The sequence below is a fragment of the Podarcis muralis genome, chromosome 11 (genome assembly GCF_964188315.1).
Source record: "Podarcis muralis chromosome 11, rPodMur119.hap1.1, whole genome shotgun sequence".
Classification (NCBI taxonomy): domain Eukaryota; kingdom Metazoa; phylum Chordata; class Lepidosauria; order Squamata; family Lacertidae; genus Podarcis; species Podarcis muralis.
In genome coordinates this window covers 14,672,048-14,684,100 of record NC_135665.1, presented here as the reverse complement: position 1 = coordinate 14,684,100, position 12,053 = coordinate 14,672,048, and the positions used below count along the sequence as shown (strand labels likewise).

Below are 12,053 nucleotides of genomic sequence, written 5' to 3'. Positions count from 1 at the left end.
GGTTGTGTGACAAGTATGATTACCTCAGTGTGTTAAAATTCACTGTTGTGAATTTTATCCCTAATCATACCTGTTTTGGTTTTAAGAACATGAATCAAGTATGTTAGGAAAACCTTTTGTCCTTGTGTGCAGTCTCTGTTTTTTGTTTTTTACCAAAGAGCTTCATTAAACTTTAAGCATATACACTAAATTAAGCTAACGTGTCTATGATGTTTTTGTTGATTAAGTAGTACACGAGAATGATCTAATGTTTTCCCCCTGTGGCTAATTTTCAAATTGGCACCTGTTACTCTCATTAGTATTGAAGCCGAGCTGTATAGACTTGCTGACAGAGAGCTGAGTCTCATGCTGGTTAAACCATGGTTTGGATTTCAGTTGCTTTTAAAGAGTTTGTTAAGGAAATCTAAGAAGTTACATCTTTAGATCTTCAATAAATAAGAAAGATTTGAGCTTGGTGGAAGAAAGTGCATTTACATTTGTGGTGGTGGTAGGAGTGGTTCCTGTGTATTCCATGAAATGGTTTGGTCTTGTGGATCAAAATTAATACATATGGTGGATTTAGAGGATTCTCATCTCATTTTATATCTTAGCTAAAAAAAGAGAATCACACTGAGAGTTCTCAGGTTCTCTTGTAATATATTCTGTTGGGTGAGATTTCATAAGATTGCCTTTTCAACTGAATGATGTGAAAAATAAACATTAGATTTGATCACTATAATGCCCCTTTTATTGAAAGATGTACCCAAGAGTGCACATGTAGAAAACAAGCTATTAATTTGTTTTCTATAGGGGTATTGGGAGCCACTCCAACTTTCTGGGAGGGATTGCTAATTTTTTGTTAACTGGGTGCGGTTTTCAGTCCTTTTTACTCCACCCATGAACCTGTTCTAGCCTGCTTTTGAAGTTGCCTGCAACTTGGGTTCATGCTGTGTTATAAATTGAAAGCATAGCACCCTGAGGCTCTCCATAATATAGGAAGACTTGGTCAAATTGTAATCTTTCTTTCTTTTGACTTCGACCAGAGAAACAAGTTAATTTTCCCTAACTGTTACTCATTATATTCACAACTTCATTGTTAAAAGGAAGTTTCAGTTTGATGCATAAAAGAACTTTGGGAGAGGACAGCTCCGAAAACCATCAAGAAAACACATTTATCAAGTCACATTTGCTTGGTGAATCTGCCTAACTGCAGCAAAATACAAGAAGTTTCAATGGTATTCTCCCATGAAAACCTGGCAATTCCACAGTGTGAATGAGTGTCAGTGAAAACACTTAAAGAGCACTGCTGGGATTTGAGATTATATAAATTAAAGGTAAAGGTAAAGGTACCCCTGCCCGTACGGGCCAGTCTTGACAGACTCTGGGGTTGTGCGCCCATCTCACTCAAGAGGCCGGGGGCCAGCGCTGTCCGGAGACACTTCCGGGTCACGTGGCCAGCGTGACAAAGCTGCATCTGGCGAGCCAGCACAGCACACGGAACGCCGTTTACCTTCCCGCTGGTAAGCGGTCCCTATTTATCTACTTGCACCCGGGGGTGCTTTCGAACTGCTAGGTTGGCAGGCGCTGGGACCAAGCAGCGGGAGCGCACCCCGCCGCGGGGATTCGAACTGCCGACCTTTCGATCGGCAAGCCCTAGGCACTGAGGCTTTGGTTAACGTTGCAACAAGAAGCATCAACTGAACAAGCTACATCAGTCCACCGCTATAAGGCTATATAAATCAAAATCCCAGCACCACCCTGTGGAGTAGTTTCACAAGTGTCTTTGCTACTGTTTTTTTGCCATGTATGAGGTCTTGGCTTCATATAACTTTCTTACCAAATGCCAGGCAAGTCAAACCTGGAGGCCGATCTGGTCTGCTTCACTGAGACTTGGGTGGATGCACAGAGTGAAGTTGGTCTCACCTAGCTGTGCCAACCTGGGTGCAACATCAGGGCAGACTTGAGGGCCAGGGAGGGGGAGTTGCTGTAGTCTCTAGAGATTCCATCTGTCTCAACAGGCTATCTGTCCAGTTGAGGGGGTGGGGATCTAGAGTTTGTGTTCCTGGCACTGAGCAACTGGGATTCTGCTTGTTTACCACCCATCTTGTTGAGCAGCAGTCACTGTGCCTGAGCTGGTTTTGGAGGTGGTGTTGAAAATCCCAGACTGCTGGTTGTGGGGGGACTTCAACATCCATGCCAAGGAAACTGGTTCTTGGGTGGTTCAGGACTTCATTTCTGCCATGACACACTGGACCTTGTTTTCTCAACTGGGCAGTAAGTGGGGGAGTTGAAAGTGGAGGGTAGTGAAATCAGTCCCTTGTCATGGCCAGATCCCTTTCGGCAGATTAACCATAACTTTTAAATGTGTTTGAGGAGGGGGTTATTGGTTTGTTTTGGTTTTTGATTTATTATGTATTTTGTGTTCTCATTTTGTATTATTATGTTGTGAACCACCCTGTGATCTTCAGATGAAGGGTGGTATACAGTGGTACCTCGGGTTACAGACGCTTCAGGTTACAGACGCTTTAGGTTACAGACTCCGCTAACCCAGAAATAGTATCTCAGGTTAAGAACTTTGCTTCAGGATAAGAACAGAAATTGTTCGAAGGCGGCATGGCAGCAGCGGGAGGCCCCATTAGCTAAAGTGGTACCTCAGGTACCAAGTGGTTTCAGATGAAGAACGGACCTCCAGAACAAATTAAGTTCTTAACCCAAGGTACCACTGTAGTAGTAGTAATAATAATAATAATAATAATAATAATAATAATAATAATAATAGCAGCATTGGATACTAGGGAATCTGTATGCTCTTCTTATGGTGTTCTGTGTTGCCCACACTGATGTGTTGTGGGTATTTGTATGGACATTGTTATGGTGCCCAAGACCTGTGGCCAGGGAAACCATACTTATGATGTAAATATTTTTGTGAAGTGCTAAACACATGCACTGTTCTTCCACTCTCCACGCAAATGGCAAGCTTTGAAAATCAATTCAGGATTCATGTGGTATACAGAAAATCCAACACATGTGGATCTCATCTTAGATTGTGGGGGGGGGGGGGAATCACCTTGTGACAGAATGGTAGCTGCAGGACAACCACAATTCCCCTGGTTGGAGGAGGGGTTGGCACATGACACAGTCACTAACTGCCCCCTTCTCAGCCTGCCCCACCCTACTCCCCACTCCTTCACCAGAGCTACTGTGATTGGCACCAGCCCTGCTCTCCCCAGCTCCTCTCTTCCCAGACACATCTTAGGTCCTTTGAGAAACAAAAAGAACCCCAAATTTAAAAACACAGGTTAAAAAACTGTTACAAATAATTCAAAACATTTTAAACAATTAGGGCAATAATAACAGCAAATAACAGCCCTACCCTAAACCATGCCCCAACCCAAGAGTCAGTTCAGCAGCCTCAGCAGACCCACCTTTCCAGGCTAGGTGGAAAAGGCCAACAAAGCAGTGAACAGGCGTCCCAGGGCTCACAGCCAATATTGTCTCTGGCCTCTTCAAAAACCTCAGCCTTTTGTAGCTGGAGTCAGTCAAGCCCCTGCCCTCCCAGGCCAGGTAGAAAAGGCCTGCAAAGAGCAATAGAGCAAACATACATTGTATCTATAATCAGTGTATCTATACAATCATTGTATCTATAAGTAAAAAAATAAAATAAAAAAATCCCATCAGATGTCAAGGAAATAAACAACTATCTGACTTTTAGAAGACATCTGAAGGCAGCCCTGTTTAGGGAAGTTTTTAATGGTTTGATTCTATTTTTTATATTCTGTTGGGAGCCTCCATGAATGGCTGGGGAAACCCAGCCAGATGGGCAGGGTATAAATAAATTACTACTACTACACTACTACTGCAGTTATTTTAAAAGGCAACTTAACTTCACAGGGTTTCCTAATATATTTCTGTTTTACATGCTAACTATATTTAAAACCAAGCATATGAGATTTCTTTTAAGTAGTATTTTTTTCTTAATTTCAAAGTATGTATTAAATTATTAGTATGGTGATATGAACTCCCAGGCTGGAGCAGAGACTTGATGTTTATATGTATACCGCCCTGAGACCTCTGGGTATAGGGCGGTATATAAATTCAATAACAAGAAGGAGGAGGAGGAGGAGGAGGAGGAGGTTGAAAAGTGGTGTTAGGATGGTCAGACTTAGCAAGAAGCAAACCTTTTTTTAAAGAAGTCATAATGAAAAGGAGTGATAATAAAATATAATGGATAGAATACGATGGGGTTTGATCTCCTGATCAAACACATTCATCAAAATATCTGGAAAAGGTAACTCAGGGTGATTCCCTTTGCTCTGTGTCCCCTCCTCATCTGTGCAAGAGAGTTAGGGTGGTGCTTGGGAAAGAAGAATTATCCCAGACTCCCTTTCCTGCTTCCGCCGATGGATGCGTTCCATCAGTGAAGCAACACCAACTGGATTCTATCTAGTATACATAACTAAACATAAAAAGCAACGACCAAAAGGAAGCCCACATGGACTGCAGCTAAAAATATGCATGCACATGAACCCCGCAAAATCAAAAGCTCTACTGAGGCAGCAGTTTGTTATGTGGGTCTTTTGTGTCCTGGGTGTGAAATCACACCAGGCCATTCAGAATCCTTGCCAAGAACAATTGGCACTGGAAGTAATATAGAACTAATATGTCCAGCTCTTTAGACAATTTATGTCAAAGTTAACAATTACCTTCTGCTGCCCTGTAGTGACACCTAATTCAGAAGTGTCTTTGATAAGTGGCTGAGGATATTGGGCTGGAGAGGCAGCTTGCATGCCTTTGGTGAGAGAAATAAAGAGGAACTTTTGAGGCTTGAGTGGGAATAAAGCCCAAGTAATCCTTTCCAAACCCCAGAGGAAGTGCTTTAAAATGAAATTCTGTTCCTGCTGACCTGCTTGCAGTGCAGTTCACATATGTTTATGTACATGCGTGCAATCTTGTTTCTTTCGCCTTCTCATAAGAGGGACATTTTTCAGCATGTGACCTTTCTATTACTTAAGCGAGTGAATCAAAAATAGGTACTTGAAAACATAATCTCTGCCTTATTTCTTCATATAAATACAACAGATGCTTAAAATGCAAACCCCTTCTGCGTGTCTGTTTATAAGGCCTGAAGTTACTTTTGTTTTGTTTCAGCCAAATGGCCAAAAGGCTGCCAGCAGTATGTCTGGAATGTTATTTACTTGGTACATTTCTAGGCTCTTTCTTTGTAGCATTGCATACACCACAGCTAGGGGTCATTTACTTAAAAATGACCAATGCAGTACCCCCAAGCTGCACAGTTATTCTTCTCAATGGGGGCTTTGTAATAAAAGGGAGTGTCTCATTATGTACTGTAGCTTCTGTGCTCCCCCCCCATCCTCACTGCCTTTTTCGTTCTTAATAATTTGATTTGGTTTGGGTGGAGGTTTGGGGAGGTGCTGTTTATTCTTGCTCTTTGTTCTCTTTGACTCTCTTTCTTTGCTAGGGCTTCAGTGTCTTGTGGTATCTTTTGTGATACTAGCTGACTTAACTCCATTTGACCTGCTTTTCTGAATTTTCATTTTAAGACGCTTACTTATAAATGTGCGAGTGTGTTTTTCCTCCAGCAGAAACCACTCTTAAAAACACTGCTCTGCAGACAGATCCAGACAGATAAACTTCTTTCAAGAGAAGTGTGGGTGTTCATACATTTTTGAGGGAAGGGTTGGGCTGCATAATAGAGGTTCTTTGGAACATGGATTAGTACATCTTGAAACTGTCTTCAGGCCATATCTGCACTTTACACACATGGGAAGAAGACTGTACCTTTTCAGTTATGCCATAATCAAGGTGTAGCCCTTGATATGCCATGCCCCTTTTAGCTATATAGTTTTTGAGCTGACCTGTGCATTATGTTACATCAAACTACAGGGACAGCTTTGTAAAACATGAGAGCCAGGATGGTTAGAGTGTTGGACTAGGATCATAGAATCATAGAATCATAGCGTTGGAATAGACCACAAGGGCCATCGAGTCCAACCCCCTGCCAAGAGACCAGGTGTCACGGTCCAGTCTATGGTTGATCAAAGTCCCAACTGGGGACGTCAGGATTGTAGGCAAGATGGAGGGGTGGGAGCAGGAACGAGAGTCCAGAAGCCAGGGGTCCGAGGGTCAGGAAGCAAGGAGTCACAAAGTCGAGGGTCTGAGGGTTGAGAAGGAGGGAGTCAGGAAGCCGAGGTCCGAGGATCAGGAAGCAAGAAGCCAAACGCAGCAAGGCAGGAAACGTGTTGCTGTGGCAAAGATCCGAAGGGAAATGCTGACCTTATATCCTTTCCCAGCTCTTGCCACCAGGTGCAGTGAGTTACCAAGCAGCCTCACTTGTGCGGCCATGCCTTGCCTCTCCAGAACAAACTTAGGAAGGCCCCAGTCCTGCGAAGCCCTACTGGTCACAGGGCCTGGCTCCTGCACACACTCCTGACACCAGGGTTCAATCCCCCTTCAGCCATGAAGCCTACTGGGTGACCTTGGGCCAGTCACTGCCTCTCTCAGCCTAACTTATCTCACAGGTTTGCTGTGGGAATTAAATGGGGGGGGGGGGACAACGTATGCCTCCTAGAACTCTTTGGACAAAAAGGTGGGGTAAAAATGCAATAAAAGAAATAATAAAGTATAGCTAGGTGAAGAAGCAGCTACTTGACGTAAGAGGCCACTCAGTAAGATACATTTGAGAAGCAGAAACCATGTGTCCTGTGATATCGGAACTCCTTTAGTTAAAATGTCATAATGGCAGGGCATATGACTTCCATTTTGACTGCTGAATATGTTTAGCTTTATTCAGGAAGGTGGCTGTCACGCTGCCTGACTACCAGTGGAGAAGAAGTTGAGAAAAACTTCGGGATGGGAATAAAATTTACAAAAGAACACCATGTCATACACAAGCTTATGAAATTTTATACTCGTAACAGCCTTTTGAGGCAGTGTAGGTAAGAGATAGTGGCTTCTACCTGTGACCTTAACTGATGTGCTGGTATTTTAACCCAGATCTTCCTGGCCCATGTCCATCATTCTTCAGATTTTTTACTTTACGTGTTCTCCCAGATTACAAGACAATAAAATTTTATCAATAAGCAATCAATGGATCAAATACATATAATGTGGGAGGGGAGGTTATTGGTTTGTTTTTGTTTTATTATGTATTTTGTATAAAAATATTATGTATTTTTGTATGTGAACCAACTTGTGATCTTTGGATAGAAGGCTGTATACAAATTTAATAAATGATAACAATAATGCAACCATATATCAGTATATATATAGAAGCAATAAAATTACATGCTTCCTTCAAATTTTCTTGTAAGCTTGTCAAAAAAAGAAGCTTTTATAGTTGTTTCACTATAGCTCAGCAAAGATGTGCACTGTATGTTCTTGTGGTAACTCAGTGATTAATTTCCTGCTCTGTGTGTGTTAGAATGTTGGGGAAGGAGTTTATTCTTGTGCAAAGGTTGTGTTAGCTTTGTACTTTGAAACTTCCTTGTAGTTTCAGTCCATTTTGCAGTTGTTCTTCACAGGGAAGTGCAATCCAGAGTTTGGGGGCCACTTCAGAAAAGAACCTGCTCTGTCTTGCAGCTGAGAGAACACAAGGCAGATTAAGGTCAACCTCACTTTATGAAATATTTAGGTTTATCTCCAGCCCTGACTTGTGAATTGAAGAATTATAGCACTCTGCTAATCCTGGTTTTGTATTGAAAATTTTGCTGGTGTGGTTTCAGTCAAGAACTGCATTTTCAATCATTTTTATGTGAGCAAAAAAGATCTCCCATGCATGCAACTTTAATGAAATAATCCCATTGTAGAATAAATGTACTGATTAAAATAAGCAAGAGTTATATAACATTGACTAGGTGGTGTTTGGAAATAACATCCTGGGTAGGAACAACCTATAAATAATGCAACAAGTTTTAGCCCCCCCCCCCGAAGATTTATCTGCCCTTTACACCCCAAATCCTGCAAATTTTGTAAATAATTCCAGAAGCACACTCACCATTCAGTTGTCTTTGAGGGAAATGTTACACCAGCAATTGGTCCTGCTTTTAAGTGTTGCATTTCATTAGTAAGATTTTAAAAGAATCTGAAATGTATTTCAGAGCGTGAAAAAAGTCCATGGTTTACAAATTCCAGCTAGCTATATTATTTATTCAACTCCATATAATGACTTGTATTAGATATTGGAAAGTGGCAAAGCAATGACTTCATTAGGCTACACAACAAAAGTGGCATGCGTAACAAAAATGATATCCTCTGTGTTCACATACACATAGCTGATCAGCCATCTTAGTAGTTCCTGATAGAAGCTGAAATGGGGAAGACATGTTCATTGTTATTGGAACTGAGCTTTTTAAGAGAAGAAAAAAGTCACAGATGCAACAATAAATAATATTAACTGAGTTGTAGGCAACCTTTCTGTATTTCAACTGCCATTTCCACAGTCGTCCTCAGATATTTTGCAGAATTGCCTATGACGTTTCTTTGGGCATCCAAAGTCTTAATTCCCAAAACCTGTATCATGCAAAAGGAGGCATTGGGTGATTTATAGAAATGGCCATATTAATTTTATCCCAGAGAGAAGCCTATAGCTTGAAACAGGGATCATTCATCATTCATTCATTTTTCCTGTGGTACTTTGCTATAGCTGTTCCCCTACCCCAATTTCTGTAACATGTTAGAACAAAATCCATGTGCACTCAGGAATTGACACCTACTCTTGCACGTAGAATGCTGTGCAGATCTAAGAACCCACTCATCGACAACTGACAACAGACACCCCCTCAACACCAATGCCTATTTTAGCTTCATTAGGTGCTCACTTTCCCACACTTTTTGTCCTAAAAGCTTAGAGTTTTCAACATTTACAATGTTCCTTTTTGAACGAGAGCCTCTCTCTCTCTTTTCTCTCTCTCTCTTTGTTTTCCCTGGTTGCTTTGATCATTTAGCCGAAAATACCTATGGTCTGTATTCACACCTGCCCTTCTTTTATTATCTTGGCTTAGGCATAAATGCTTCCACTGAAATAAATCAGCCTTGTAATTTGAAAAATATAAAACTTTGGTTTAAGTTACTTATTACAGGTAATAGCTGTTTGATGGTTGAATGTGAAACAAATGCTTGGCAGAATATTTAGCTTGAATCTCTGCCAGAAAACAATAAAGTGCAACCTAATTCCTAAAAATGTCTGAGCTATAAACTAACTGTCATGACATAGCATGCATACAGTAATAACAGGCTGACAAGGCTAATAAAGTCTACATATTGCTATAGCCGGGCAATGCATGCTGTAACAGGTTCATAATGTATTTTGTCCTTCATTCATATTATGCAGCCCACACATCATCTTCATGTCACAGAGCACATTATCTGGAGGGAGCCATCTCTGTGGAACACGCCTGTGCCATGAAATTGCTCATGCCTGGTTTGGCTTGGCTATTGGTGCACGTGACTGGACTGAAGAGTGGCTAAGTGAAGGATTTGCCACTCACCTAGAAGATGCATTTTGGTCAGCCGCACAACAGGTATGGCTCGAATAGTCGTTTTCATAATGTAGAAATAAGGATAACCTTCAGTTTACACATTTACAAAAAGAGCAAATAGGCTCCCTGTTCAAGGATGTAAGTATTGCTATGCTGGATCAGAACAAACATTTATCTAGTCCAGCACTGTGACTATTTCTGACAGCAGCTGTCCAGACCCCAGGGAATTTCACTAATAGGGTAGTAGGGATAACCTTACGCCCTTGGAATCTAGTAAACAGAGGTATACTGCCTCTGAGCAGGAGGAATCTGTTTGCAACTGTCTTAGGTAATGTCTTATCTAATCTCCTTAAATTTATCATGCCCTTGGCCATGAGCTTGGCTTGATTAACTTCCATATGTAGAGAAATCTGTTAGATGGAATTGTAATTGGTGGTACCTGAAATAATTTGCAACACTATCAAATGTTTCTGTTCTCCCTTTTATCTCTAATGCATTGGTAATGTTGTTGTTATGCACTAATTTGGCTATGTAGATGCATCCTGGCAGGTGAAGTATAAATAATGGTGTGAAAACATTCTTTATCATAAGTAGAAAATCAGTTGTTCGCTGATGAACTGGTAAATTGGTATATAATTCATTCTTCAAGACAACACTGTAATTATTCTTGTGGGTTGTGGGACAGGTATGTTATCAAAGAGAAGACAGAAAGATTTAGGGCAAAAAAATATTCTGACTTTCAAGGTTGTGACTAGCAGTATTATTATACTGAAATAATATGTCAACTGTTTTAACTGAATATTCAGTTAATTTTTCCCAGTCTGGTGTTCATATTCTTTAACATGTTATGTAGGAGTTGGAGAACCACACTTTGTAGGATGGGAACATGTAAGGCTGCCCTATACTGTCAGACCATTGATCCATCTAGCTCCTTGTTAACTGTGCAGGCAAGGACTCCAATGTTTAACTTAGTATTTAATCAAATAATTTATTTGATTGATTGATTAAAAAATGTAATCAATAAAAATGTCTCACAGATTCATTGGACAGATTTTTCTTTAGAGGGTGATTTCTAATACAAGAATATATGAGATACAAAAATATAAGAGCAAGAATGCATTCCCCCTTCTTCCAGTGCACACCATTGCACACACAGGGTGTTTGCCTCTTTTAAGATGAGGCCTATGATGACCTGTGTGAATAATATAAAAACAAATAATTGGTGCTTCTCACTTCAGCACTTATTTTCAAATCGAATTGGTTACTTAATGGATTAAATATCATAAGAATTAATTGACTAAGACGTCTTTAGCCAAATAACAGCTCCACTGAGAACCTTTTTTTGCACTCTGTTCAGTGCTGGTGCAATTATGCTTTAAAGCCTTAGATCATGGCCACCATCTTGCAGGGAAAAACACAAATGGCAAAAAACCCAGTGCCCAGTTCCACTGTTTTATGCCTTTGACCTAGTGGTTCAACTCCCTCATTTGAGCTGTATGCCCCCATGTCATATAGCAGGTGAAGGGACCTTTTGAAGTAGCACCCACAGAAGTCCAAGGGCTGGCACCGCAAGCAAATTATGTATTGATGCATGTTTAGAAGTGCTTTCCATTGCACACATACCATATAGTTCCTCTCTTCTACACAGCGTTTGGATAAGGGCATAGCTTGGTGATAGAGCAACTGCTTTGCATGCAGAAGGTCTCTGGTTGAATCCCTGGCGTATTTAATTGGGGCTGGAAATGTTCTCTGACTGAAAAGCTGGAGAGCCACTGCCGGTCAGTACTAAGCTAGATGAGGTCTAGGGTCTGCCTTGGTATAAAGCAGCTTTCTATGGATGGAATTCACCTAATGTACCCCATCTGTGAAAGATTTCTGTTTATGCAAGAGGATTTCTGCCTCTGCTCTTCTTCCCCTGCGCACCCTACGCTACCTGAAATTGTCTATGTGGGGGTCAGGAGATCTCCCAAAACAAAATATATAGTAATAATAATTTTTATTGGTCATGGTAGTAGGAGATAGGTTAGGTGCCTGCTCTTGGCTCCTCTAAAGGGTGACAGGGCTTTCTCTAAGCTGATGGGATTTCCATTAAAAACTACTGAGAAACTGAAGAAGCCTCTAACAATAACCTGAATATTTGTGTCCCAAGTAGCTGTCAGCTGATGAAGCGAAAGAGCAGCAAGATCTGAAAGCTGTACTGCGCTGGCAACGCCTTAGAGATGAGGTGCAGAACTCTGAAGGAGATCTGCAAGTGTTAAGGTACAGAAAAAGCTGCTCACTTATTGTTTCTTCTCTCCTTATCACATTTTCCCTCTCCAAAAGAAGGATATTGGAGTGTTTTGATTAAATTATTACATCTTCCAAAGGGTTTGTAAAGCAAATTCATATATTAATTAGAATATTTGTGTACCACAGTTTCATTAAAAAAAAATCAAAGAGGTTTACAACACTTAAAATACAATACAAAAATTAAAACAGCTCACTATTACAGAAAAAGTTTTTCTTTAATTGTCTGCATAATCCTGGTGGCAAATAGAAGTATATGGCAAAGGTTTGAAAATTAGAACAGAAGGTGTC

General features: G+C 40.8%; 1 protein-coding gene across 10 annotated transcripts in view; it reads left to right on the top strand.

Moving 5' to 3' along the window:
* AOPEP (aminopeptidase O (putative)) overlaps positions 1-12,053 on the top strand; it is a 180,662-nt gene that overhangs the window by 50,549 nt on the left and 118,060 nt on the right. For all 10 annotated transcript variants that reach the window (XR_013394626.1, XR_013394627.1, XR_013394624.1 and 7 more), the window contains 2 exons: positions 9,329-9,518; positions 11,629-11,735. Coding sequence is in view for 3 of the 10 variants with exons in the window: in XM_077936063.1 (XP_077792189.1) it covers positions 9,329-9,518; positions 11,629-11,735 (297 nt within the window). In the remaining 7 variants the exon portion in view is untranslated. The remainder of the gene's footprint in view (positions 1-9,328; positions 9,519-11,628; positions 11,736-12,053) is intronic.